At 50.5% G+C, this 25,669-nt stretch overlaps 1 protein-coding gene across 2 annotated transcripts in view; it reads left to right on the forward strand.

The window, feature by feature from the left end:
• The first annotated feature begins 275 nt into the window (after positions 1-275).
• Positions 276-25,669, forward strand: part of Arid3b (AT-rich interaction domain 3B) — a 40,495-nt gene continuing 15,101 nt past the window's right edge. Inside the window, exons 1-4 of one of the 2 annotated variants that reach the window (XM_048369488.1) lie at positions 276-398; positions 2,839-3,483; positions 22,653-22,724; positions 22,932-23,004. In XM_048369488.1, coding sequence (XP_048225445.1) covers positions 2,935-3,483; positions 22,653-22,724; positions 22,932-23,004 — 694 coding nt within the window. In that variant the 5' untranslated portion in view covers positions 276-398; positions 2,839-2,934. Of the gene's footprint in view, positions 484-2,838; positions 3,484-22,652; positions 22,725-22,931; positions 23,005-25,669 lie in introns of both variants that reach the window. The other variant, XM_048369487.1, reaches the window with a different exon arrangement.

Raw genomic sequence — 25,669 nt, forward strand, 5'->3', positions numbered from 1 at the left:
CAGCCGGACGCGCGACCCGGCGCGGGTGGCGTTCCAACTCCCCGCGGAAGCGCCCCTCCGGAAGTCCTCCGCGCCCCGCTTCCCCATTGGCTGAGCCTTCCGTCCGTCTCAAGCCACTTCCGCCCTCCGCGGCGTGGGCGGGGCCGTCCCCGGGAGGCGCTTCCGCCCCACCCCGCCCTCGCTCCATGTTTAGCGACTTCCGGTGCGGGGCCACGCCCCTTCCTGGAGCCCCGCCCCGGGCCGGCGGCCCCTCAGGCCCCGCGGCGCCGCTTCCGGTGAGGGCCCCGCCCCGGCTGTGGCTCCCGGCCGCGGAGGAGTCGGCGACGTCGCTGAGGCGCCGGGGCCCGAGCGGCCGCCTCCTCCCCGCTAGCGGACCCGGCCCGGGGCGCCCCGCGCAGGTAAGCCGCGCGGAAAGGTCTTGGGCGCCGCCGGCGGGCGCCGAGCCGCGGCAGGTGTCGGGGACCGGGGCGCGCGGGGAGGCAGGTGTGTTCCGGAGACGCGGAGGCGCGGGCGCCGGTACTGCTGGGGGGGAAAGGGGGGCTGGCGGGGGGCCGGGGGCCGGGAGGGTGACGAGAGGAGGGGGTGGGAAGAGTGAGACCCACAGAACCGGGGAGTGGGGTGACTAGAGGAGGGCGTGGGAAGGATGAGGCCCCCCCCCCGAAACCCAGGATAGGGTGGGAATGGGCCCTGAAGAATGGGAAGGGGGCTAGTGGGTGGGAAGGGGAGGCCTGGGGGGGGTGGGAAGGGGGACTAGTGGGCGGGAAAGGGGTCCTGGAGGGCGGGATGGGGGACTAGTAGGTGGGAAGGGGGTCCTGGAGGGTGGGAATGGGGTTGCCCCCCCCCTCCCGGGGACCGAGGCTGGGAGGGGCTCTGGGCCTGAGGAATCTGCCAGGCTGTAGAAAGCTCCGAGTTTAGGGGTACTGGAACTTGGGGAGGAACGAGGGGTGAAGTGGTTTAGATTCCCGTGATGTTCTGCAGAGGGAGTCCGGTGGTATTGTTGCCTGCCCGCTGCCTAGGCACGGAGGGGGGAGGATGTGTGTCCATCGTAGACTGGAGTGGTCAGGGCCTCACTACAGAGGCCCCGACCCATCCTCCCTCTCTCCTCTGCTGGGGACGGGCCTACCCACACGGTGGTGGTGTGTGGTTCCTCAGTTTCTCAGTGTGACTGGCAGGAATTATTCCCATTGTGATTGGTCAGCTGTAATCGTGATAATGGACCGCTGAATCCTTTGAGTTCTAGTTTTGGTGTGTGTGTGTGTGTTTTTTTTTTTTTTTTGACTCATATCTCTTTTTTTCTTGACTCGTCGTTTTTAAATGGCCACGTTCTCCAACTAGATTTAATGTCAGTGTGATTCTTTTTATGCCTTTTTAAGCTCATACTTTTCTAAACGGAGGGGAGTGGAATTTGAATTTTTAGCAGAATACAAAAGACACAACCAGGGCTTCTAAGATAAACAGAAAACGAGAATATTTTTCATTTCTCCTTTCTTTTCGTTGCCTAGTGCTAGAAGTTGAATTTTTTAAACCGATAAGAAATTAATAAATCCAAGCTATTTTTGTTGCTAGGGTTGTGATTACGCCTCCCTCCCCCCATGGAATTTTGAAAGGTGCTACACACACACACACACACACACACACACACACACTTCCAACCCATTCCTAAAACATCGGAATGGTACACTTAATCAAGTCCCAACCTGTGAAATGCAGCTTCATCTTTCGTGTGATGACAAAAATTGCATACCATGTTGCTAGCCTGTTCACCCTAACATTTGCTTTGCACAGTAATCCATTCACTTGTGGAAGCTTGCAGAGAAAACAACCCAAGTTGGGGGGGGGGGTGCTGACTAGAGAGGTGGAAAGAGGTGGAGAGGGTGTGGATGGGTTAGGTGTTTGGAGACTGATTGGAAAGAATGCAGATAAACCTGCCCCCAGAATATTTTTGACCCGAAAAGCCTTTTGTATTCCTGGAAGAATAAAAAGAAGTGAATCCTCAAGAAATGGGATGTGAGGAGATTTACTTAGTCATTTCTGTTTTGAAAAAAGAAGCATTAGCTGTTTAGACATTGTTGATACCTGTTTCAAATTAATTAACTTTAAAATCTCTAGAGGAATTCCCCCCCCCCATTTGTTTTTGAGCAAGGATTGCAATTTGAAACTCTGGCCTCTTTAAGTGTTTCTTTCATGTTGTTGAAATTGGATGCTTTTTTTTTTTTTTTAGGCTATAATGTCCAGTTAGCCTGGTTCAGTCCACTCAGCAAGCAGACTGGCAATTTGATCTGGGAAATTTGCAGAGTTTAAACCCAAGAATGGTTTACTCCATCTTGCTTTTCCTGTAAGAGAAGTCATTTTGGCCTCCAGTGGCTGTAGGTCTAGCTTGGCTGGTAGAATCCTTCTAATGCTCCTGGGAACAGAAGCAGTTTCTCAGGCAGGCCCTTCTTTCCCTTTATTACTGTGCTTTGCATAGTTAAAACCTCTGCTGCAACAAATAGTGCAATCCCCGTTGACTTCAGTAACAAGCAGATGAATGTTTGATCACGTAGGGAGAAAGAGGAATCAGAACATGTGTTAGCAAGCTATCTAGATTTGCTTCTTCAAAAGCCATCCGTCATCCACTGCTACTGAGGGTCTCCCTGTATTCCCCTCTTCAGTGCTGTGCCTCTTGTTTGCATCTTTCCCTACCCACTCCCTACTCCCCTCCCCCCAAGTTCAGGATTAGGAGATGTGTTCCTATCCCTTAACGCTTTACTGGAGAAAAGAAAGCCTTTTGAACCTGTTTTACCTAGTTGTGTTGTGTTTTGTTTTGTTTTTCTTTTAAACTCCTTCCTCCTTTTGTAGGTTGACGGATCACTTCAAGTCAAGACTCAGTGTGCCTGCTGAGCTGTGGCCCAGGTTCAGAGCCATGCCAGTCTGTGGGTGAAGCTTAGGGCAGTGATGGAGCCACTGCCTCAGCAGCAGCAACAGCAGAAGGCACAGAAGCTGCCACACCCGGCTCCTTCGCAGATGGATGCCAGAGAGAAGCAGGGAACACAGATGAGAGAGGCCCCATTCCTCTATGCCCAAAAGCTAGCCACACCGCCGCCTGTCCTTCCCGTCATGCCTGGAAGACCGTCTGGCAGCCCTGCCCTCGGTCCTCTAGCCAGAGTTCCACCAGCCACACCAGCGGCCCGAGGTTTTGAACAGAGCAGTGTGAACTCAGAGCCCGAGGAAGAAGAAGGCGGTGTGGAGGATGAGGATGGGGATGACGATGTGGCAGAAACAGCTGGAAAGGAGGCCCAGGCTGCTGCCACGTATTTTCAGGTTCAGAAAGCAACTCGCCAAGACCCCCGAGCACCCCCCGTGCCCAGTCTGCTTCCAGCCCCAGGGCTCCCACCACCAGTACCCCAGGTTAAAGAAGACCCTACCAAAGATGTGTCCCCGGCACCACCTTCCATCTCCACAGCTGGGCAGCCACGCTGGAGTCTGGATGAGCCGCTGAAGCAGGTCAGTCCCTGTGCTGTGGGAGGCCATACGTCTTCCCGAAGGTTGACCCAAGTGGGCTTGGGATGGCCAGGTCGGGGCTGTGCCTTCCTGGGTCTTCTCACCCTGCTTGACTCACCTATAGCCAGGATTTCTTCCTGAACACTTGTTTGCTTGGGCAAGGGGCGTGTAGCTCAGTGGCAGTGAGGCTCACTTACTAGTGTAGTGAGCTTAGTATGCACAAGGCTCAGGGTTCAATCCTCAGCACCAAAAAAAAAGCTCTTAGCAGTACAGTCTTTTTTTTTTTTTTTTTTTTTTTGGTGCCAATACTAGGGCACTGGCCCTGAGCTTCTTTTGTTAAAGTCTAGTGTTCTACCACTTGAGCCAGACCTTCCCTTCTGGCTTTTTGCTGATTCATTGGAGATAAAGAGTCTCACAGGGACTGGGAATATGGCCTAGTGGTAGAGTGCTTGCTTGCCTCTAGGGTTTGATTCCTCAGCACCACGTATATAGAAAAAGCCAGAAGTGGCGCTTTGGCTTATGTGGTAGAGTGTAGAGTGCTAGCCTTGAGCAAAAAGAAGCCAAGGACAATGCTCAGGCTCTGAGTTTAAGCCCCAGGATGGGCAAAAAAATAAAAAAAGAATCTCACAGATTTTTCTGCCTGGGCTGGCTTCAAACCACAATCCTAAGATCATAGCCTCCTTAGTAGCTAGGATTACAGGCATGAACCACAAGCTCCCAGCTCAAGATCATACTTTTAATGACAATTTGGTGTTTTATAGTTGAGCAAGGTAAAAAATACTTGCATTGTGTGTTGCCAAACAAAGAGCCTCATAGACATAGTTCCATCTCACGCTTCCATGTGCTGCTTAGAAAGAGGGAAGGATGGACCTTAAGATTCCCTTTTTAGCCAAGGAAAACTGAGTGACTTTAAATGTGGCTCAGCATCAGTATCAACATTGGGGTTTTGTTTTGTCTTTCTGTGTCTCATGCATTCTAGAAGGGAGTGCTATGGGGGAGGCACAGGGGCTTGAACTCAGCAGCGCGCCTGGGTGCTGTCTACGAGCTCTATTTGCTCAGTGTTAGCTCTCTATCACTTGAGCCACAGCTCTGCTTCTGGATTTTTGCTGGTGCATTAGAGCTAAGTCTCCCGGATTTTCTTGCCTGGGCTAGCTTCAAACCATCATCCTCACATCTCAGCCTCCTAAACAGCGAGGATGACCAGTGTGAGTAAGCCACTAGTGCCCAGCGAGTAGGGAGCTTTATTATAAAGGCCGACTGTAGCCGGACCTGGTACTATACACCATGGTGCTCAGGAGGCCGGGCCTGAAGGATGAGGCAATCTGCACTGTCTCAGAACAAACAAACAAAAAGATGGGCTGGGATGTAGCTCAGTGCCGAGTGTCTACCTAGCAAGTGCAACATCTTAGGTCCATCCCCAGTACCAAAAAAGAAAAGGCCAAAAAAAAGCAGACTGCAGAGTCCTAAAGAATTATTTGGAGGCTGGAGCCTAGGAATCTCTTCTCAACCAAGCCTTTGACTTTTTCGCTTTCCTTTCCTTTTTTTCTTTGTTTTTTTTGGTCAGTCGTGGGGCTTGAATTCAGGGCCTGGGCACTGTCCCTGAGGTTTTTCACTCAAGGCTAGTGTGCTGCCACTTCAAGCTACAGCGCCACTTCTGGTTTTCTGGTGGTCCCTTGGAGATAAGAGTCTCCTGGCCTTCCCTGCCCTGGCTGGCTTTGAACTGCGATCCTCAGCTCTCAGCCTCCTGAGTAGCTAGGATGACAGGTGTGAGCCACCAGTGCCTGGCTGGACGTCTTCCTTTTTTCTTGGTGACCTACAGTGCAGTTTTTCCTAAGTATGAGAAGGATGGTAAGTTGACTTGCTAGGTGTACGTTGGTGTTTTCAGCAGGGAATTCATGGCAGAGCCATTCGTGTCTGGGTGCTTTGAACACCACACTCCCTGCACGTGGTCCAATGGTATGCAGAAACCATTTGTGATGAGCCGTGGCCTTCATAGGGCAACTGAGAAGTCATGAGATCTGAGGGTCATGGTTCAAAGCGAGCCCGGCTAGGAGAGTCCAGGAGACTATTATGTCCAATAAACTACCAAAAAAAAAAAAAAAAAAGCCTGAAGTGGAGCTGTGGCTCAAGTGGCTATAGTGCTACCCCTAAGCAGAAAAAGCTCAGGGACAGCACCCAGGCCCCAAGTTCAAGTCCCAGGTCTAATACCAAAAGAAAAGCCTTTTGGAACTTGAAAAGTTGAGCCTGTTGCCCCGTGCGGTTGGCCTGGTTTTCAGCGGTGAACAATAGGGTTCACACCGCATTCCTCTGACTCTTCCCCTGTGATCCATGTAGCACTGAATTGCCCTGCCTGCTCCATCGAGAACAGTCTATGAAAGCTCCTCGTGAGACCTGAGGGTTAAGAGCTAGTCCTGGGGCAGGTGCTGCCTGTGCGCATCGTGCCAGCCTTTGCCGCCTCTGCTCCCCCGAAGCAAGGTAGGCACTGAGACCGATGCTCAGAGGGTTCCCTACTGGGAGTCACCCAGGGAGACCTGGAGCAAGGCCCGGAGGAAGAATCCAGCTTTCAGGACCGCAGCTTCCTGGCTGTCAGCCCGAACCCTGCCTCCTGGCTGATTTCTTTGGTTTAGCAAAACATCTGTGAGCTGCTGGCAGCCCCCACCGTGGCTGTGCAGCTGGCACAGTGCCAGGCTGGTGGCTGAGTCAGCGCAGAGCGGGAGCCCGCCCTGCCGCCGCTGGGAAAGTTCAGGCCTGAGGCAGCTGGGCTGCCCCCGCCTTGGCAGTGGGCCAGCCTCTGTGTGTGTGCGCGCGTGTGCACACATGCGGTTGTTCCTAGAAAGTACAGCCGCGCGCCCCAGAGCCCGTCTGTCTTCCGGAAGTGCAGCAGGTGTTGAGGTCAAGCCTTTAGAGATTTGAAAGAAAAGACTTTGCAGAACCGGCATGTGTGCGCAGTGGCGCAGGGCGCCCGGCCCCAACCACCGCCCTGTGCCGTTAGCCCCGTGCTGTTTCTGGGTGCTGTCTGTTGGCACCGAGTTCTTTTGAGTTTCGGAGGCATACTTGCTAATTATAGACTGCCTGGCACAGCACCTGCCAAAATGTGTTCATAAATGTGCGAGTAGCAGAGGCCCTAATCACTCACCCTAAATGCACCTCTCCCCTGGGATTTGGAGATCAAGAACCAGGCCAGGGAGGCATTGGGTAACGAGCTTAAAACCTGGCATTCCCTGTTGCCTTCTGGGTTTACATTTTCAAAATAAATTTGATCTATGTTCTTTCTCCTGCTTTGAAGGAGAAAATAATGTGGAGATTAAGGCTGTTGTATGTTTGTTTGTACTGGTACTGGGGCTCGAACTCAGGGCCTGAGGGTTGTCCCTGAGCTTTTCCACCCAAGGCTGCTGCTCTACCTCTTGAGCCACAGCTCCATCTCCAACCTTTCCGGTGGTTAGTTGGAGATAAAGAGTCTCACAGACTTTCCAGGCTGGATTTGAGCCCCAATTCTCAGATCTCAGCCTTCTGAGTAGCTCGGATTTCAAGTGTGAGCCAACTGGTGCCCAATAAAATGGTTTTTAGCTGTGCTTTGTAGGGAAGACTAAACTTTTCCAGGAGAGCCTAGAACCCATTCAACCCATGAGACTATTCAGTCCTTTGTTTCTTTATGGCACTGCCAGTAGCTGGTAGGAGGAATAGCCCTTGTTCCCTGCATGACTTCAAAGACCTCTACAGTTGACACAGACTCTACTGTTAATAGATTGCTTTTTGTTTTAAACAACAAACTTGGAGGGAGTCCTCTTTGTGCCAGGGTTGTGCTGAGTGGAATGGCTTCTCTCCCTCAAGGAGTATGGGGTCCAGTAGAAGTGCCCCCAAGGTGGGCTGGAGTTGGGGTGTAATAACTAGATCTGCTGAAGCCCAGGTCCCAGTTTGCAGTATGGTGGAGGTGTTTTAAAACCAAAGTTTTATACCAAAGTACAAACATTATTATTATTATTATTCGTAAATACAGTGTAGCTTGGCAAACCAACAAGAATATTCAAAGGTATTTTTCAAGATTTGGTGTGGGGACGGGGAACAGGCAAACATGCAGGTGCACACTGAAAAGCAAAAGTGGGGCGGCCTAAGGGTGGCACAGACTAGACTTTGTGTCTGGAATCCCTTTCTCCAAGCCTGTCATGTTGAAGTTGTCTCATGGGTTCTCTCTGAAGAACTTAGAAAATACTTGCTTCTCAAAGGGGGGACCCTTGGGGTGTTGTGTCCCCTGTCTCTATAGGGAAGGGAGCTAGCCCAGCTCTAACCATGCAGGGGCAGAGTAAATCATGGTGAAGCAGGACAACAAAGTGATCCTTCTCTCAAAGGACATTACACAGCCAGCTTGGGCAGAGGGTTGCTAGCCTTTTAGGGTGGTCTTGGATGGAGGGTTGTTAAGCAATACAGGCTTTGTCTGTCTGGAGCCCATTAGTGAAGCGTGGTTCCCCCCCATAGAAGAGGAAGATGAGCGCTGGCGATGGGCCCTCGGGGCCGGAGCTTGTGTGTCTGGTCTTCTGCATACTTTTCTGATCACTTTGGTTACTGTGTGTGGCTTTGCATAGCCAGCTCCATGCAGAGCACTGGAGCCATTGCTCAGTAAACGTTCCCCCCCTTTCAGCCCCTCCCTTCCCAGCAAGCTCAACGGTTGCCTTCCAGGAGGGAGGAGTCTTATTTCAGAAAACTTGTAATTAAAGAACTCCTAACATTTCCTAGCTAGCCAGCCACACGTGTTAATGAGCACAGGGTGCTGCCAATTGGGAGCAGCTGGAAGCTGTTTGGGAGCGCCCTCAGCTTGTGCCTGCTGTGTGGCCTCTTTCTAAATTTGGGGTTCGGCACCTCTGCAGGATGCACACAGAGACTGCCTAGGCAGATAGGAAGAATCATCAAGTTAGATGTGTGCTGGGAGTCGGGGAACTTGATTTGAGAAGAGGAAAGGTTTGTTTCTCGTCCCAAAATGATTGAAGTGAAGTTTCTGTGACCTGCATACAGAAAGAACAAAAATCCTCCTCCTCTTACAGTGCAAAACGAATTCCCACTGGGCAATTGGCTAACAAAGGGGCTTGAACTCAGGGCCTCTCATTCTCACTGGGCTTTTTCCATCAAGGCTGGTGCTCTACCACTTAAGCCACACCTTGCACTTCTGGCTTTTTTCTGGTCAGTTGAAGATAAGGGTCCCACGGAACCTGTATCCTCCAATCCCAGCCACCTGAGGAGCTGGGCTCACACGTGGGGGCCCCATCACCCTGCTCCCCCACTTTCTTTTTATGGCTGTCTTCCTGCAATCGCAGGGGAGCCTGCCTTGATCAGTGGTTCTCAGTTGGAGGCCACCCTCCTCTCCTTCCTTGCGGGGGTGGGGAGGGGTGGGGGGGTGGGGGGTAGGGGGGGCGGGGGGAACAGTTGCCAATCTGGAGGCATTTTGAGTTGGGCCTGGGGCAGATGTTTCCTTTCCTCCCAGCCCTTTGTGCTTCCCAGTGTCCTCCAGCACACAGGGACACAGGGACAGTCCTCCCCCAACCAGGAATCGTCCACAGTGGAAGGTTGAGAAACCCCCGCTCTAGATGGTGTCTGCAGAAAGAACAAATGCTGTGTTTTGTATAGATTTGCACGTGTTCTAGGCTAAACACTGCCCAGACTGTCCTCTGGGAGTCTGAGTTCTCTTCACTCGGTTTGTTTTGTGTCTTTCTTTGTTACACTTTGTTGTATTGAGATGAGGTTCATTCTATAAAGCGGGTCTCAAATTTGAGATTCTTCTGCCGGAGCCTCCCGAATGCTGGAATTTCAAGCATGCACCTCCAAGCCTGGCTGTCCATTCTCTTTTTAGTGTCCATGTGGAGTTTGTATCCTCCATTTGTAATGGTCTCGCTGGACACTCACCTAGGAGGTGACTGGGACCTAGAACTTTGAGGCATCTTACATGGCCCATTATACAGATAGCTATTTGTGACCAAAGTTGGCCATCCTTCTGGACACTGAACTCCAAAGGATGAAAAGACAGATACTTGGCCCCTTTGTTGCTTAGTAACAGTCTTCATCTGAACCAACCTTGGATTGGGAGGTACCAGATGTGGGATTTCTGTAGCATTTTGATGTGTTCTAACCTCTCAGCCCACACATTCAGTAGTTGCAGAGGATGCAAATTCTCTTCCCCATTCTCAGGAAGCTATTTTATACATAATGCAAAAAAAAAAAAAAAGCAGTGGAAAAACAGGAGGGTGGAAGAGGGAGATCTTTGTAAAATGTATACGCTGTACAAACTTTTCAGGCAAGGTCCAGAGTTCTCTGAAACTTTTCAGGATTTGTGGGAACAAAATCATGGCAATTTTGTGGCTTTCTGCGTTAGCATGAAGTTATAAGTGTTTTCCCTTGGGGTAGAAGTGAGCTTTGCGGTATTCAATCCTTATAGACACGTGATCACTGGCCTAGCTTGGTCTTCTCTCTCTCACCTAAGGCTGATCCCTCCATGAGTGTCATGATCCCCCTCCCCCCCAGACCTTCAGGAGCTTGCCCCACTTGTGAGCCTTTTCCTGATGCTTTGGACTGTACTCTTCTGAAGCCTTCTCTACATTCACTCATCTTCCAGCTCACAAACAAAAACAAAAGACAAACTTTAGTCTTAAAGTCTACCTTATTTGGGGCTGGGAAGGTGGCCTAGTGGTAGAGTGTTCGCCTAGCATGCATGAAGCCCTGGGTTCGATTCTGTATGACACAGAAAAGGCTGGAAGTGGCACTGTGGCTCAAGTGGTAGAGTGCCAGCCTTGAGCAAAGAGAAGCCAGGGACAGTGCTCAGGCCCTGAGTCCAAGCCCTAGGACTGGTGGGAAAAAAAAAAAATTACCTTATTTGCTTGCTCATAAGAAGGAGGAGCTAGGTGCCAGTGACTCATGCCTATAGTCCCAGCTACTCAGGAGCTTGAGATCTGAGAATCTCAATTTGAAGCCTGCTGGGCAGTAAAGTCCATGAGACTCAGATCTACAATTAACCATCAAGCAGCCAGAAGTGGCGAGGGAGCTTAAGTGGAAGGGCCTAGCCTTGTGCACAGAAGTTCAGGGACAGCACCCAGGCCCTAAGTTCAAACTCCAGGATAGGCACGACAACCAAAAGTGGAAGAAGAAAAAGAGAAGTCATTTTAAAGAATTTCTCCTGGGTTATGCATTCCTTCCAGCTTTTCCTGTATTTCTAGCTGCTCCCCTCCCCCTAACAAGTGTCTTAGAATTGTTTATACTCCTTACCTCCATTCTGTCACCTCCTGGGCTCTCCTCTCCATGCTCCAATCTGAACCCTGACCCCTTTATGTTCTTGGTATCGGCTTTTCTCTCTCTCGCTCTCGCTCTCTCTTTGCTGGCTAGAGATAAAAGTCTCACAGACTTTCCTGCCCTGACTAGCTTTAAGCCTTGATTGATCTTGAGTAGCTAGAATGATAAGCATTAGCCGCTGACACTTGGCTTGGTAGGGTTTCTAATGAGCCCAAGGCTGGCTGACCATTCCCTGTTTGAAGCTTGCTCTTTTTTTTGCCAGTCCTGGAGCTTGAACTCAGGGCTTGGGCACCGTCCCTGAGCTTCTTTTGCTCAAGGCTAGCACTCTACCACTTGAGCCACTGAGAGGAATCCAACCTAGGTCTTTGTGCATGCTAGACAACCACTCTACCATTAAGCCACATTCCCAGCCCTCTTCTTACTTTTAAAAAAAAATTTTTTTTGTTGTTTGTTTGTTGTTTTGCCAGTCCTGGGCCTTGGACTCAGGGCCTGAGCACTGTCCCTGGCTTCCTTTTCCTCAAGGCTAGCACTCTGCACTCTGCCACTTGAGCCACAGCACCACTTCTGGCTGTTTTCCATAAATGTGGTACTGGGGAATTGAACCCAGGGCTTCATGTATACAAGGCAGGCTCTCTTGCCACTAGGCCATATTCCCAGCCCTTTTTTAAAATTTTTATTGTCAAACTGATATACAGAGTGGTTACAGTTTCATACGTTAGGTAGGCATTGGATACATTTCTTGCACTGTTTGTTACCTCCTCCCTCATTCCCCCCTCCCCCTCCCCCTTCTTACTTTTTATTTACCTTCAGCTCTGTAACCCTTTCTCTGCCAGCAGCCTCAAATGCTTCTCTAGTGGCAGTCCTGACCCCAGCACTCCTGCAATGCCCTCCCTGCATAATCTCTACTCTCATGTTTTAAATAGTTTCTGCAGGCCAGGGACTCATAGTGTTTGAGCACATTTTTCTAGTCTGATCTCAGGACTTTTATCCTCGACCACCTGCTGAGCATCTCCATTTAGAAATGTCAAGTTTAATACATGCAAAACTGAGCTTTTGATTTCTGTTCAAGTCCTTTTCCTCCGTCACTTCCCTTCTCAGCAAATGGCATTTTCCCTGTCTTATTCACAGTAGAACCTTTGGCCCATTACTACCTATGTCCTTCCCGTGTCCTTCTCTGTCCTCCCTGCTCTTCGGTGTCTGGTCCTCTCTAGGTCTTATCAATCCTTTCCTTTTTAGCCTTCTCTCCTCTTTGCCATCACCCCCCTCCCCCCAGGTCTACACCCAGCAGCTTTCTAGCTCTAACAGGTTTCTGGGCTCCGCCTCTTATAATCTGTTCTGCATAGCAGCTAGAGTGTAAACACAAATCAGATAACATGAAACTCCTGTAATGCCCTCCAAGTGTGATGCCAGTTACTGTAATTATAAAATCCAAATCTGGGTGATTGACACCCCTGCCTGCTTCTCCAGCCTTATCTCTCTAGGGCCTGGACTCAGGGCTGCACAGACACTTGGTTTACTTGCTCATAGTTGGCCCTCTTATCATTGAGCCACACCCCCTGTCTGCCTTTCTGATGGTTAATTAGAGACAAATTCTCCCAGATTTTTCTGCTACTGTTGCCCAGCTTAGCCTTACCTTTGACAGTTTCCTGGCCTTGGCATATTCAGTGCCCAACCATTGTGTTGCCTGGTATCTGGAATACAGGTGCATGCCCATCCATAGATTCAGGTGAAGTCTCACAAATGTTTATTCCTGGTTAACTTTGAACCCCAAGATTACTAACTTGAGCCACTATGCCTGGCTTGACCAGGCTGTGACCTTCACTTTCTTTTTTTTTTTTTTTTCCACCAGTTCTGGACCTTGAACTCAGGGCCTGAGCACTGTCCTGGCTTCCTTTTGCTCAAGGCTAGCACTCTGCCACTTGAGCCACAGCGCCAGTTCTGACCATTTTCTATATATGTGGTGCTGAGGAATTGAACCTAGGGCTTCATGTATACGAGGCAAGCACTTTTGCCACTAGGCCATATTCCCAGCCCCGTGACCTTCACTTTCTGTCTTACCTTAACCATCACTGCCTCAGACCTGGTCTCCATCCTCAGTGTAGATGAAGCTCTGACTTTTCTTCTCCTTCTCCTCCTTCTCTCCTTCTCCTCCTCCTCTTCCTCCTCTTCCTCCTTTTTTTTGGGAGGGGGGGTCTGGTCATGGGACTTGAACTCAGGCCCTGGGCACTGTCCCTGAACTTTTGTGCTCAAGGCTAATGCTCTACCACTTGAGCCACAGCTCCCCATCAGCTTTTTGGTAGTTAAGTGGAGATGAATCTCATAGTCTTTTCCTGCCCGGGTTGTCTTTAAACCTTGATCTTCAGACCTCAGCCTCCTGAGTGGCTGGAATTGATGATTGGTACCAGCCACCAGCACCCGGCCTAATTCTGATTCCTTATGTGCTACCAAGAGTTGTAACTTGCATAGTGGGCCCCCACTGTTTGGCTTGTCCTGTGTGTACTCCAGTCAGCAGTACAGTGTTGTAGGGAAGGCCCTTCTTGTTCTGTTTCCCTCATTGTCTTCTCTTGTGCCCTGCTCCTCCTTGGATGTGATGGCTCCATAGCTGCTGCTTTTTTGTTGTTCCAGACCTGGATGGTGGTAAGAGCCCAATTCCCAGATCCTGGCATGAAGGACAGAAAAACCACTCTGGCTCTTCCCCCTAGTTTTAAGTGATTCTAGGAGGTAATGAGACCATCCGCAAGGCGGACTGGGCAGGATTACCGAGAATCCTACAGGGAGAAGAGAGCCCCAGGAAGTAAAACAGATAATCTTAGGAACCACAGAGTTGGAACTACAAAAATGTCCTGATAAGATCAGGATCACAGCTTTTAACTAAATCACTCAGGCCTCGGATGGATGCACTGGAGTTATAATTATCAGATGCACACCTTCCGCTGTGGGGCCACTTTAGCAAGAACCAGAAAGAGCCTGCCTACCTCCTGCCAGCCACAGAGGTCAATTCAAACTCGCTGGCTTGGAAAAAGAGCTAAGGACACTTTGGTGAGGAAGCAGTAGAAAGGGGTGGGGAGGGGAGGGGAGAGGGAGATCTCCTCCCCACCTGGGCATAGAAGACTCAATGCAATCAAGAAGATAAGCCCAAAATGGGGCGTTCCTGCTGAAGGAGGGAGAAAAACTAAATTGCATTGTGGTGGTGAGGACACCCAAGACGCTGTGGATGAAACAGCAAGCCGGGTCCAGTCAGAGCCGAGGAGGAAAGGCCCCGCTCCTGTTTTCTGTGGAACCAGGATGTGGGGCTTGAACTCAGCGCCCGGGTGCTGTCTCTGAGCTTCTTTTCCTCAAGGCTAACTAGCACTGTACCACTTGAGCCACAGCTCTACTTCTGGCTTTTGGGGATAGTTTTAGTGAAGATGAGAGTCCCACAGACTTTTATGTTTGGGCTGGCTTCAAACTGCAGTCCTCAAAAAGAAACAAACAAACAAAAAAAAACAAACTGCAGTCCTCAGATCTCAGCCTCCTGAGTAGCTAGGATGATAGTCATGAGCCACCAGTACCTGGCTAACTTTATTATTATTTTTTTTATTGTCAGTTGCGGGGCTTGAACTCAGGGCCTGGCCATTGGTTCCTGAGCTCTTGTGCTCAAGGCTACCACTCTACCACTTTGAGACACAGCTCTGCTTCTGATTTTCTGGTGGCTCATTGGGGATAAGAGTCTCAAGGACTTTCCTGCCCAGTGTGGCTTTGAATTGTGATCATCAGATCTCAGCCTCCTGAGTAGCTAGGATTACCGGTGTGAGCCACCAGCGCCCAGCATATATATATATATATATATATATATATATATATATATATATGTAGAATAGTGTAAGGATCCTGGGAATTGGGCTCTTAGCTTTACACTACCACCATCTAGGTCCACTGCTGAACAGCCAAATACATGATACATACAAAAATGGGAAGGTAGGGGCTGGGAATGTGGCCTAGTGGTAGAGTGCTTGCCTATCATGCACAAAGCCCTAGGTTTGATTCCTCAGCACCACATATAAAGGAAAAGCTGGAAGTTGCGCTGTGGCTCAAATGATAGAGTGCTAGCCTTAAGTAAAAAGAAGCCAGGGACAGTACCTAGGCCCTGAGTTCAAGACCCAGGCCTGGCAAAAAAAGCGATGGGAGAGAGAGCCATGGATCTGGCCAAAAATGAGGTAGATTATGTGTTGCTTTTTTTTTTTTTTAAAGACAAAAAGTACTGATAACAGCTGTACTCAGCCTAAATATTTAGTCAGGCTCCACATTTCAGAGCAATAAATTGATATCCAGGAGCTGGGGACCAGCCCCTTTGAAGCCTAGTGATTTGGCTAATGACCACTTTGAGGTTCAGGTCCCAGGAATTTGCCTAGATCCTTGCCCTTGGGGCTTATATCTGTTGTGATTATAGAGAGCAAATGCAGGAAGCACATTACCATCTGTGTCTTTGAGAATACTCCTAGTCCCCAAGAGCTTTCAGTTTCTATAATGGTGTTTTAGGACAAGACCATTTCTCACAGGTGTCAGAGTGTGGGGAACCCCAGTGAAGTTGGTAGCTTCACCCCTAGGAAAGGGTTAACTTGGAGGGGCGGGGGGGGGGGGGGGCGGGGAGTGAGAAATGGGAACCAAAATTGCTTTGGACATCTGAGCTGGGCTTTAATAAGATATTCCAGGTGGTCAAGAAGTAATCCTAAAATAGCCTAGATACTTAATTGCTTTTAAAGTCAGGCTCCCTCTCTGGGGAGGTAGAGCCCTAAGGAATGCAGTGCTGGCTCCTAAGAACTTAGAAGGGTGGTCTGGTCTGGTTGTTTCCCCTCCCCCTCCCCCCCCAACCTCTTGGTAAACAGAAAGGCCCAAGTAGCCTTCTTGGCAAGGTGACGGTTTTCGCCTTCACAATAGAAGGTTGCCCTAAGCCTTTGGCTTCTGCCAGCTGCCATAACCTGGCTGGTTTTCTCCCCGCAGCAGTGGTTTATTTTCCTCAGTGCTCGGAGACTTCCTGCTCTACCCCCTCCCAGCTTCTGTTTGCACAGGAGCAGACACTTCTCACTGTAGGAATTCAGAGCCATTCTTCTTTCTCTTTTATCCCCAGTCCCCATCCAGCTGTCTCTCAATTTGGCTGCCTCTTCCAACAACAATTTCTTCCTAGTTCAGCTCCCCTCGCCCCCCACACCCAGGTTCTCTGCTACACAGCCAGCCATCCTGGCTAGGGCTGCCTTGCCCTGAGAGTCTTCAGAGCTCTGTACAATCGCTGGTGAGAGGTGTCATGAAAGTGTATTGAATGAAGAGTGTGACTACTGTCTTATTTGAAAGACTAAATAAGCTGGGTACCCGTGGCTCGTGCCTGTCATCCTAGCTACTCAGGAGGCTGAGATCTGAGGATCGAGGTTCAAAGCCAGCTCTGGCAGAAAAGTCCCTCTGAGACACTCTATCTCCCTCCAGTTAAGCACTCTAAAACTGGAAGTGGCACTGTGGCTCAAGTGGTAGAGCACGCTAGCCTTGAGCACAAAGAGGCTCAGAGACAGCGCCCAGGCCCTGAGTTCAAGCCCCAGAACTGACCCAAAAAAGCCATAAGTGGAGCCGTGTGTAGTAGAGCACCAGCCTTGAGCGAAAAAGCCAAGGGAGAGCATGAGGTCCTGAGTTCAAGCCCCAGTACTGGCACACACAAAGAAAAAAAATTCATCTACAAAAAAGATTAATGGACTAAACACAATTAATTGTATTGGTGCTTCTCCCCTATGGTACTGGTTTGAACCCGGATCCTTGAGTGTCCTCCACTGAAATTCATCCCCAGCCCCAGTAATTCCATGAGGCCAGAGGCTCCGCTCTGTCCTTTCCCCTCAGAACCTTCAGACCACGCATTGTACACACAAATGAGTAAAGCACTGAACCAGGGAACCCACCCATAGTGCCAACCCTAGTAGGCACCTGTGTGCATTTACATGAGTATGTTACATTTTTTTCCAACAAAAAGTGGGTTGTCAAAACCATCCAGAGTAGTGCTGTAATCATTTGGTTTTTTTTCTGTCCATAAAACATCTGCTTCCCCCCACCCCCCTTCACAGTTCAGAGCTTAAATTTCCTCCTGGCATTCAAGGCATTTCACAGCCTGTTTCCACCTTAGCGTGCTGTCCTTACATCCTCCCTGCCAGACACGCCTTGTTTATCCCCAACTCAGTACTCATTGAAACTGCAAATCTCCCCTTGCCCAGCTCAGCCCCCACCTCTGTGTCTGTGTCCTAGCCTTTGCATGGACCTCCAGGCACTTTTAGTCGTGCACTGTTAAATGCTTAGGTGTGTGCTCCACTTACTTTGCAACTCCAGTGTTGGGAAGCCAGTGCCCTTCCTGGGATGGCTTCTCAAGAAATGTATGCTGGATGAATTTGTCATGAGACCTTTGCTTCTCCAGAAAGAAAGGGCCCTTGGAGACCATGTGGTCCAACCTTTTCTCATGTCCCTTACAGATGGTCTTCCAAAGACAGGAAGCTGCCTACCCGAGAAGGCTCATTCCATTATGAGTGTTAAGACTGGACCTGAAGCCTTCCTTCTGGCCAGTTCTGGCCAGTGTCTTTAGTTTTTTTGCCCACTTTAAAGAGAAGACAGGTGGGGCTGCCTTGCACCTCTTCCATAGGCAGCCGTTTCAGTGTTTGATCATAGTGACTCTTCATTTCCCCTCTGCCTTGTTGGTCTTCCAGGGCTGTTGAGATGTTAGAACTCCATTTATACTTCTTTGGAGGCCTTATGTGTACACAGCACAGTGCTAGATGGTGCATTCCTTTTGTTCCTCAGAAATATAACCTTCTCTTCCTCCATTTCCATCTGGCTCTCCCGGTCCACTGTCCCCTGGGGGAAGATAAGGGCTCATTTAGTGTGAATGCTCTGTTTTAGAGACAGAAATAAAGATTACCCCTTCCAGTACCTCCAGGGCAAGTGTTTTCTTCCTGTGGCTCAAATACCCAAATAAAGTTCATGAGATGAATCAAGGAGTAAAAAGAGGGCTGGGAATGTGGCTTAGTGGCAGAGTGCTTGCTTTCCTAGCATGTACAAAGCCTGTGGTTCAATTCCTCAGTGCCATATAAACAGAAAAAGCCAGAAATGGCACTATAGCACCACAAGTAGGTAGAGTGCTAGCCTTGAGCAAAAGAAGCTCAGGGACAGTGCCCAGGCCCTGAGTTCAAGCCCCAGGACTGGCAAAAAGAATCTGCTTGGCACCGGTGGCTCACACTTGTAATCCTAGCTACTCAGGAGGTTGACTATAAAGCCAGCTCCAGCAAGAAAGCCTAACACTCTCATCTCCAATCAGCCACCAAAAAGCTGGAAAGAGAGTTGTGGCCCAAGTGATAGAATGCTGGGTTTGAGTAAAAACAAAAAGCTAAGGGACAGTGCATGGGCCCGGAGTTCAGTTCTGGTACCTTCTCCCACTAGTGGGAGCTCCCCAAGACCATAATGTGCTTATTCTGTGGACAGGTTTTTCTTGTTCTTTCTTTTTCCCCTTTGCGATCTCCCCCCTCAGAACGCTTTCCGCTGTTCTTTGAGCCCTCAAGGAGGCATGGTGTCACGCGGGGCAGCCCTGAGCTTGCGCTCCCTGAGCCATCCTTTCCCCAACTCGAAACTAACCACTTCTGTGTGCTACAATTAGTTGAGAACGTTCTCTAAGGCTCCTGCCCCAGCCCTTGACATACGGCAAGCGTCAGCTTCCTTTCCTACTCCCCTATTTCCCTGCCTTCTCACTGCCATTTTGGAGGGATTTAAGGGCAAAACACTTAAGCTTCCCCGGGCCCGAGGGGGCGGGGGCGGGGGCAGTGGTGGGGTGGGGAACCACAACAGCCCGGCCTGGGTAGGAGCATAGTTGCCAAAAAGCTCATCTTGGGTGGATATTTGGGAACAAACTGTTTCCTGTGAGCTCCTGGTGAGATCAAAGGTTTGGGGGAGGCTGAGAAGGTGGTAATGGCTATGTGAACCAGCTTCCCACACTTCTCTGGGCTGTTTAATTCTGCTGTTTTGTGCCTAGTAAGTGATCCTTAGGCAGGTGTGTGTGTGTGTGTGTGTGTGTGTGTGTGTGTGTGTGTGTGTGTGTGTCTGGGAATGTGGCTTAGTGGTAGAGCGCTTGCCTAGCACGCATGAAGCCCTGGGTTCAATTCCTCAGCACCACATACACAGAAAAAGCTGGAAGTGGCGCTGTGGCTCAAGTGGTAGAGTGCTAGCCTTCAGCAAAAGATTAGGGACAGTGCCCAGGCCCCGAGTTCAAGCCCCAGGACTGGCAATAAATGAATGAGTGAATGAATGAATGTTAGGAGAAATGTACTGCTGCTCATTGGGTTACAAAGCTGGTCTCCAGCTTACCCACAGCACCCTGTTAGCCGGAACGCTTTGCGCATGGACGTCCCCTCTTGATTCTTTTTGGCTGAGCTGTCTCAGCCCACACCATCTCCACCACTGTAGCCTCTTGTCAGTCATACTCACTATCGTGGGTGTGTGTGTGTGCGCATGCGTGCGCACCACGCTGATACAGGGGCTTGGACTTGGGCTGAGTGCTGTCTTTTACTATTTGCTCGAGCCTGGGGCTCTACTACTTAGGCCCCAGCTCTACTCCTGTCGTTTTGCTGGTTACTTGGAAGTGGGAGCCTCATAGACTTTTCTGCCCCAGCTGGCTTCCAGTCAGATCTTTGGATCTCATTCTCCTATGTAGCTATGATTACAGGCCTGAATCACCAGCACCCAGCTGGGGCTGCTAACTGGTAAGTGTTGATAGGCAAAGAGACCTGCACACGGTCCTGAACCGCATAAGGGAGCTTTGTTTTATAGTATTTAGAGTTGAGAACCGGCAAAATAACTTTTTATTCCTCTGAAAGAGAGAAGAGAAACAGAGGAGTGAGAGGGTCCTGGAGGCCATCCCTGCCTGTCGGCAGGTGTGTCTGAGCTCAGGTATGTCTGTGTAGGGACACAAATCACCCGAATGTGATGAGGAGGCTTCATGAAGGAGCTGGCATGCCAACTCCACTGGGAAGGACTGGTGGGCTTCAGGAATTCTTCCTGCAAAGCTGGAAAGTTTAGCTGCCTCTAGGCAAAGGAATTCGTTTTAGACATTTCCCCATCGTCCCCACTGAATATTTTAAGTTAAATAATGGACAAAACAGCCAGGCACTGGTGGCTCACGCCTGTAATCCCAGCTACTCAGGAGGCTGAGATCGGAGGATTGTGGTTCCAAGCCAGCCCAGGCAGGTGAGTTTGTGACACTCTTATCTCCAATGAACTTTAGAAAAGTTGGAAGTGGAACTGTGGATCAAGTAAGTGGTAAAGTGCCAGCCTTAAGCACAAAAGCTCAGGCACAACGCCCAGGCCCTGAGTCAAGCTCCAGGACTAGCATTAATAAAAGGAGGGGGGGGGGGAGAGAAGGAAAAGGAGGGGGAGGGGGGAGGAGAAACATGCTGGGGCAACTTATTTTCTCTGTTCTTTTCAAATTGCTTCTATGCCAGTACGAGCGCTACGCGCAGAGCCTGGGTGCTGTCCCTGAGCTTTTTCACTCGAGGCTGGTGGTGCTCTACCACTTGAGCCACAGCTTCACTTCCAGCTTTTTGGTGGTTAATTGGATATAAGCGTTTCATAGACATTTCTGCCTAGGCCGGCTTCAAACTCAGAGCTCAGCCTCCTAGCCGCTAGGATTATAGAAAGGAACCGCTGGCACTTGGCTTCCACATTAAAAAAAAAACAACAACAAAAACAAGAGCTTCTTTCTGTGGAATGGCTGGAATGGTGCAGTTAGTAAGAGTTCATTGTCCTGTTTCCATCCTCTCCTAACGGGCATCTTGTCCTGTCCTCTGCGGGAAGCTGAGTCTGAGATGTTGGTGGCTAAAATACTGCCCACAGGCAGATTTCTAAGCCACCACCTGCAGTGCCGAGAGCCTCGTGCAGCCCCCAGGCATTCTTCTCTCCCTGGAGCCCATCTCGCACTTGGGTGTTTATTTTCCCATGTAGTCCCCGTGGCACTGGTGGCTGTTCTCATCCCCTCCCCCTGCTGGGAGAGCCCTGGCCTGGCTGATTGGAGCTTGTGGATTTGTTTTCTCCACCTGAGTGTTGCATAGTTTCCAAGTGAGATTTCGGAATGCCTGCAAACAGCCGTAATTAGTAACACACGCACACACATACACCAACACACACACACACACACACACACTTGTTTTCATCTTTGTGTGACATAGAGAAAGGACCTTCTTGTGACCGGCATTGATAAAGAGCTGACAAAACAGAAGCTGCTGCACTGATCGCCCATTAAATAGGGCTCCAGGGTAATCGACTGTCCAGCAGGAATTACTGGCTCACACAAAAATCACTGGGCATCAGAACCTACTGCAGTCTTTGTTGGGGGGAGGGGAGGGAGAATGGAATTCTGTCTGGTTTTGCTGACCTGACAGACATCATTCATCTTGATTATTCATTGTGATACTTGCTACCAGACGACACTAGATTTCTGGTGACTGTAATTACATTGTAGGGTTGACTTGAACAAAACCCCACGCCCTTCCTCCTGCCTGGTTGTTTATTTCCCTGGGCTGATCAGGCCCTAAGACAGGAGCTAACAAGAGCCTGGTGTAGGCACTGTCAAATGGCATTCACAGAACAGAATGCTTCCTTACACACTCACTTCCTTACACACTTGCCTTGTACTAGATAAGCAGGGAAAACATTTGATGTCACTGTTTGAGTTGACAGGGCGGCGGACACTTGTCCCTCAGCCCTGCCTCGCTGTTCTGAATTGGCGCTGTGAGGAACAGGGTCAGCCTCTCAGAGCCCACTTTGAGTAAAGGAAGTGAAGGGTGGGTCCCAGACGTAGCCCAATAGTGTTGCAGTCGGGTACTGGTGGCTCACGCCTGTCATCCCAGCCAGTCAGGAGGCTGAGATCTGAGAATTGTGGTTCAAAGCCAGCCCAGGCAGAACAGTCTATGAGATTCTTTTTTTTTGCCAGTCCTGGGCCTTGGACTCAGGGCCTGCGCACTGTCCCTGGCTTCTTTTTGCTCAAGGCTAGCACTCTGCCACTTGAGCCACAGCGCCCCTTCTGGCCATTTTCTGTATATGTGGTGCTGGGGAATCGAACCCAGGACTTCAAGTATACGAGGCAAGCCCTCTTGCCACTAGGCCATATCCCCAGCCCCCAGTCTATGAGATTCTTACCTCCGGTGAACCACCAAAATATCAGGAAGTGGAGGTGCAGCTCACGTGGTAGAGTGAGGGACAGCACCCAGGCCCCACTGCAAGCTCAAGGACTGCCGCAGAAGAAAAAAGAACATACGCATAGGTCTGTGTTTGCCCTCTCCTCTTAGCCCACTGAACAGTTTTAATTAGAACTAAGCAAGTACATACAATTTAAAAGATTATTAACTCTTGGCCCAGGGTCCCGACATCTGTACCCCAGAAACAGTCTCGTGCTGTGGCGGCTCTTTCAGCACTGAAATAAGTGTTCCTCACCAGGCCTGGGCTTGTGGTTGAGGCTTGGCTAAGACCGACCATGGCTTTGGGATCTTTGTCCCCTCCCTCTGGGCCTTTGTCCTCACTCAGGGTCGTGTGGGGATCCAGTCTGGCATCTTCACACGTGTCACCTGCTGCTCTTATTTCACGATGGCTCTTGGAAGGCCGGTCAGGATGAAGGTCTCAGATCCCTGGGCTTCGGTGTACTACGGCCGCATGGGAGGGACACCCACCTCCTCAACAAAAGGACCCTCTGTTGCCTTGGAAACATTGCCGCCAGCAGCAGTGTCTCTGCACTTAGAGTTCTTTTCTAGCCAGAGCAGGTGTAGCACGGGCGCTGAGGTTATTGCCTGCCCCCGCACGGAGGCCTGGCCTCACTCGCGCTCTGCCCAGGCCCCTCTCACACTGTGCACTATTCCCTTCAGAACGGAGGCTTGGCCTGGAGTGAGGATGCGGACGGAGGCCGGGGAAGAGAGATCTCGCGAGATTTTGCCAAGGTCTGTAACGAACATCTTGTGGGGGGCAAAGATGGGGGGAGCGTTTGTGCAGTGGATTCTGTGTGGCACCCACAGAGAGGACATGAGTGGCCAGCGGGTCACATCCATAGCTATTTGGATGGTGTACAGTCTCTAGGCTGAGGCTCGGTGCTACAAGATGTAATGTTCACTGTCGTTCTTTCTTCCCCCTTGGGGGCTTGATCGCAGCTGTATGAACTGGACGGTGACCCCGAAAGGAAAGAGTTCCTGGATGACCTCTTCATCTTTATGCAGAAGAGGGGTGAGTGTGCACTTTCCTCGTGGCTCAGTTCCCCAAGGGTGTGAGTGCCTACTGCCTGTGCTTAGTTACCCAACCTCCCCCCCCCCCGCCCCGCCCCGTCCACGATGGCATGCCTGCTGATTATCCAGATACTTGACCACCAGACTAAAGAGGGCACAGAGAACCTGGGCAAAACACAGATCTGGTCTTCCCTTATTTGTGCCTCTCGCCCAATTAATTGGCCTGTGGAGCCCCCTCAGATTCAAATACAACTGCTTTGGGCGTCACTTAAATTAGTGTGCAGTTCTTCTTGCGTATATCTCAGAAGGGGTAAATAACAGGTCACTGGCCCTTCAGGTGGTTTCGGAAAGTCTAAAATCCATGGGAAAGAATGGGCAACTTTCTTTGTCTTCTTCCTCTTCTTTTTTTTAATGCCAGTACTGGGGCTTGAACTCGGGACTTGGGTGGTTGGTATCACTGAGGTTTTGTGCTCAAGGCTGGTGCTTTTCTGACGTTTTGTTAGTTAATTGGAGATGAGAGTCTCACATCCGGGCTGGGGATATGGCCTAGTGGCAAGAGAGCTTGCCTCGTATACATGAGGCCCTGGGTTCGATTCCCCAGCACCACATATACAGAAAACGGCCAGAAGTGGCGCTGTGGCTCAAGTGGCAGAGTGCTAGCCTTGAGCAAAAAGGAAGCCAGGGACAGTGCTCAGGCCCTGAGTCCAAGGCCCAGGACTGGCAAAAAAAAAAGAGTCTCACATCTCTGCCCAGGTTGGCTTCAAACCATGATCCTCAAATCTCAGCCTCCCGAGGAGCTAGGACTGCAGGCGTGACCCAGCGGTGCCGGGCTCCAACTTTGTCTTCTTAGCCATTGGCTCTTTGGCAGGCATTCTTGCAGTTTAACTGTAGGATATTGGACATGTGTTTTATAATGAACCTTTTCAGTTCCCTATCTTCTTCTCTTGCTGCTCACTTGACCCCCAATGGCCATCTCCCCTGTGGACCATGGCATGACCAAAGTGTGAGCGCAGCAGCTCAACTTCCTGGCCTTGGATCCCCATCCCGGCGGGTTCACCAGCTGGGTCAGCCCCCAGGAGGGCTGGCCAGGACCCCAGCTTCCCCAGAAGGTCCAATCCGCATGGCTTACCTTTCAATACCCCAGGACACAGAGAGCGGTTCCCCAGGACGCTGCCAATATGTGATTGAGTTTCAATCATTTGATTGAGAGACCTGGGATTGAAATTTTCCTCTTTCTTTTAGGCTGAGCTATAAGTGGTAGCTAAATATTTGGAGAGCCCTCACTCTCCCACACATTCTCACCCCCCCTTCCCCCCCCCAGTTTCTTCTCCGCCCTCTTCCCCTTCCTCTTCTCCTCCCCCCCTCTACCTTCCAAAAGTCTTACTGCTTTCTTGGTGGTGGAGCTTTCACTGCCAGTTTGTGTACTCCCCTCTACCCTCCCCAACCTCCAAGCCTATCAAAGCAGTTTAACCAGCCCTAATTAGTTTACTCCTCCAATGGCTATCTGGTCCTGCCTGTGTTTGTATAAAAGAAAACAAGAATAGAATCCTGAAAGATAATGTGACTGGAGGCAGAGAAACTCTCTGGTTGCCTGAGAGAGAGAAATCCACTTAATACCTTGGTCTCCCCTTGCAATTACCTTTTAATTATTTACAAGCTCCACCAGCCCAGCTGGTGCAAACCCAGGCGCTGATCTGTCTCAAAGGGGCTGCCATAGCAATATAGATTTTAATCAGCAGTGCAGCTCCATTGCTTTACTTTCTACTTTATTGTTCTCCCTTCCCAAAAGGAGTTTAAAAGGAAAGTGGAAGTTAGCCCAGCCCGGCCAGCAGTGAAGCTCAGTAATTGTTTGCTGCTGCACCCCTGGCCCGGCCCAGGAGCTCCTGGAGGATGGCCAGGTGGTCCCAGGCAGGAGGTGCTCCGGGAGTGGTCTGCTTGGTGTTCCTGACTCTGTTTGCCATGCAAGGTAGCCAAGCTGCTTGGCGCTTTGGGTACATCTGCCTCATTGCTCCAGTTCAAAGAGGTGGCTCCGTGAAAGACAGCCACCCTGGGCTTGCAAGTCAGCAGCCGAGAGCCTTCTTTGCAGCCTGTCCAGCTTCCTGGAACTGTCAGGTTGCCATCTGCCCTGTGGGCATGTGTGTGTGTGTGTGCGCACGCGTGCGTGTGTGTGTGCACACGTGCACGCATGTGAATGCACTCGCATACCAGTGCTGGGGTTTGAACTCAGTGCCTGGCCGCTACTTTCTCTTTTTCCACTCAAGGCTGATGGCTCTACTGCTTGAGCCACACCTCCACTTCCAGAGTTTTGCTGCTTAATTGGAGATAAAGAGTTTCTTGGACTTTCTTGTGGGCACTGGCTTGTAACCATGATCCTCAGATCTCGGTCTCCTTAGTATCTAGGCTTATAGGTGTGAACATGAGCATCTGACTTTCTAGCGTAGTTTTGAGTAAACCCAGAGCAGCAGTAAATGACCCCCTTGGGTAAAGTCAACCGAGAGCACTCACGTCAGGTATTTCACTGTTTGCTGCATCGCCCATGAGAGGGAGAGGTCCTCTGCTGCCTCCTCCCCTGGAAGGGGTCCTGGTCTCAGCACTCCACTACGCCCTCCCCTCGCCCTCCCCCTCCCCCTCCCCCCTCCCCCACGAGGCCTCCGGGTCCCCGCACT

Source organism: Perognathus longimembris, chromosome 20, assembly GCF_023159225.1.
Source record: "Perognathus longimembris pacificus isolate PPM17 chromosome 20, ASM2315922v1, whole genome shotgun sequence".
Classification (NCBI taxonomy): Eukaryota; Metazoa; Chordata; class Mammalia; order Rodentia; family Heteromyidae; genus Perognathus; species Perognathus longimembris.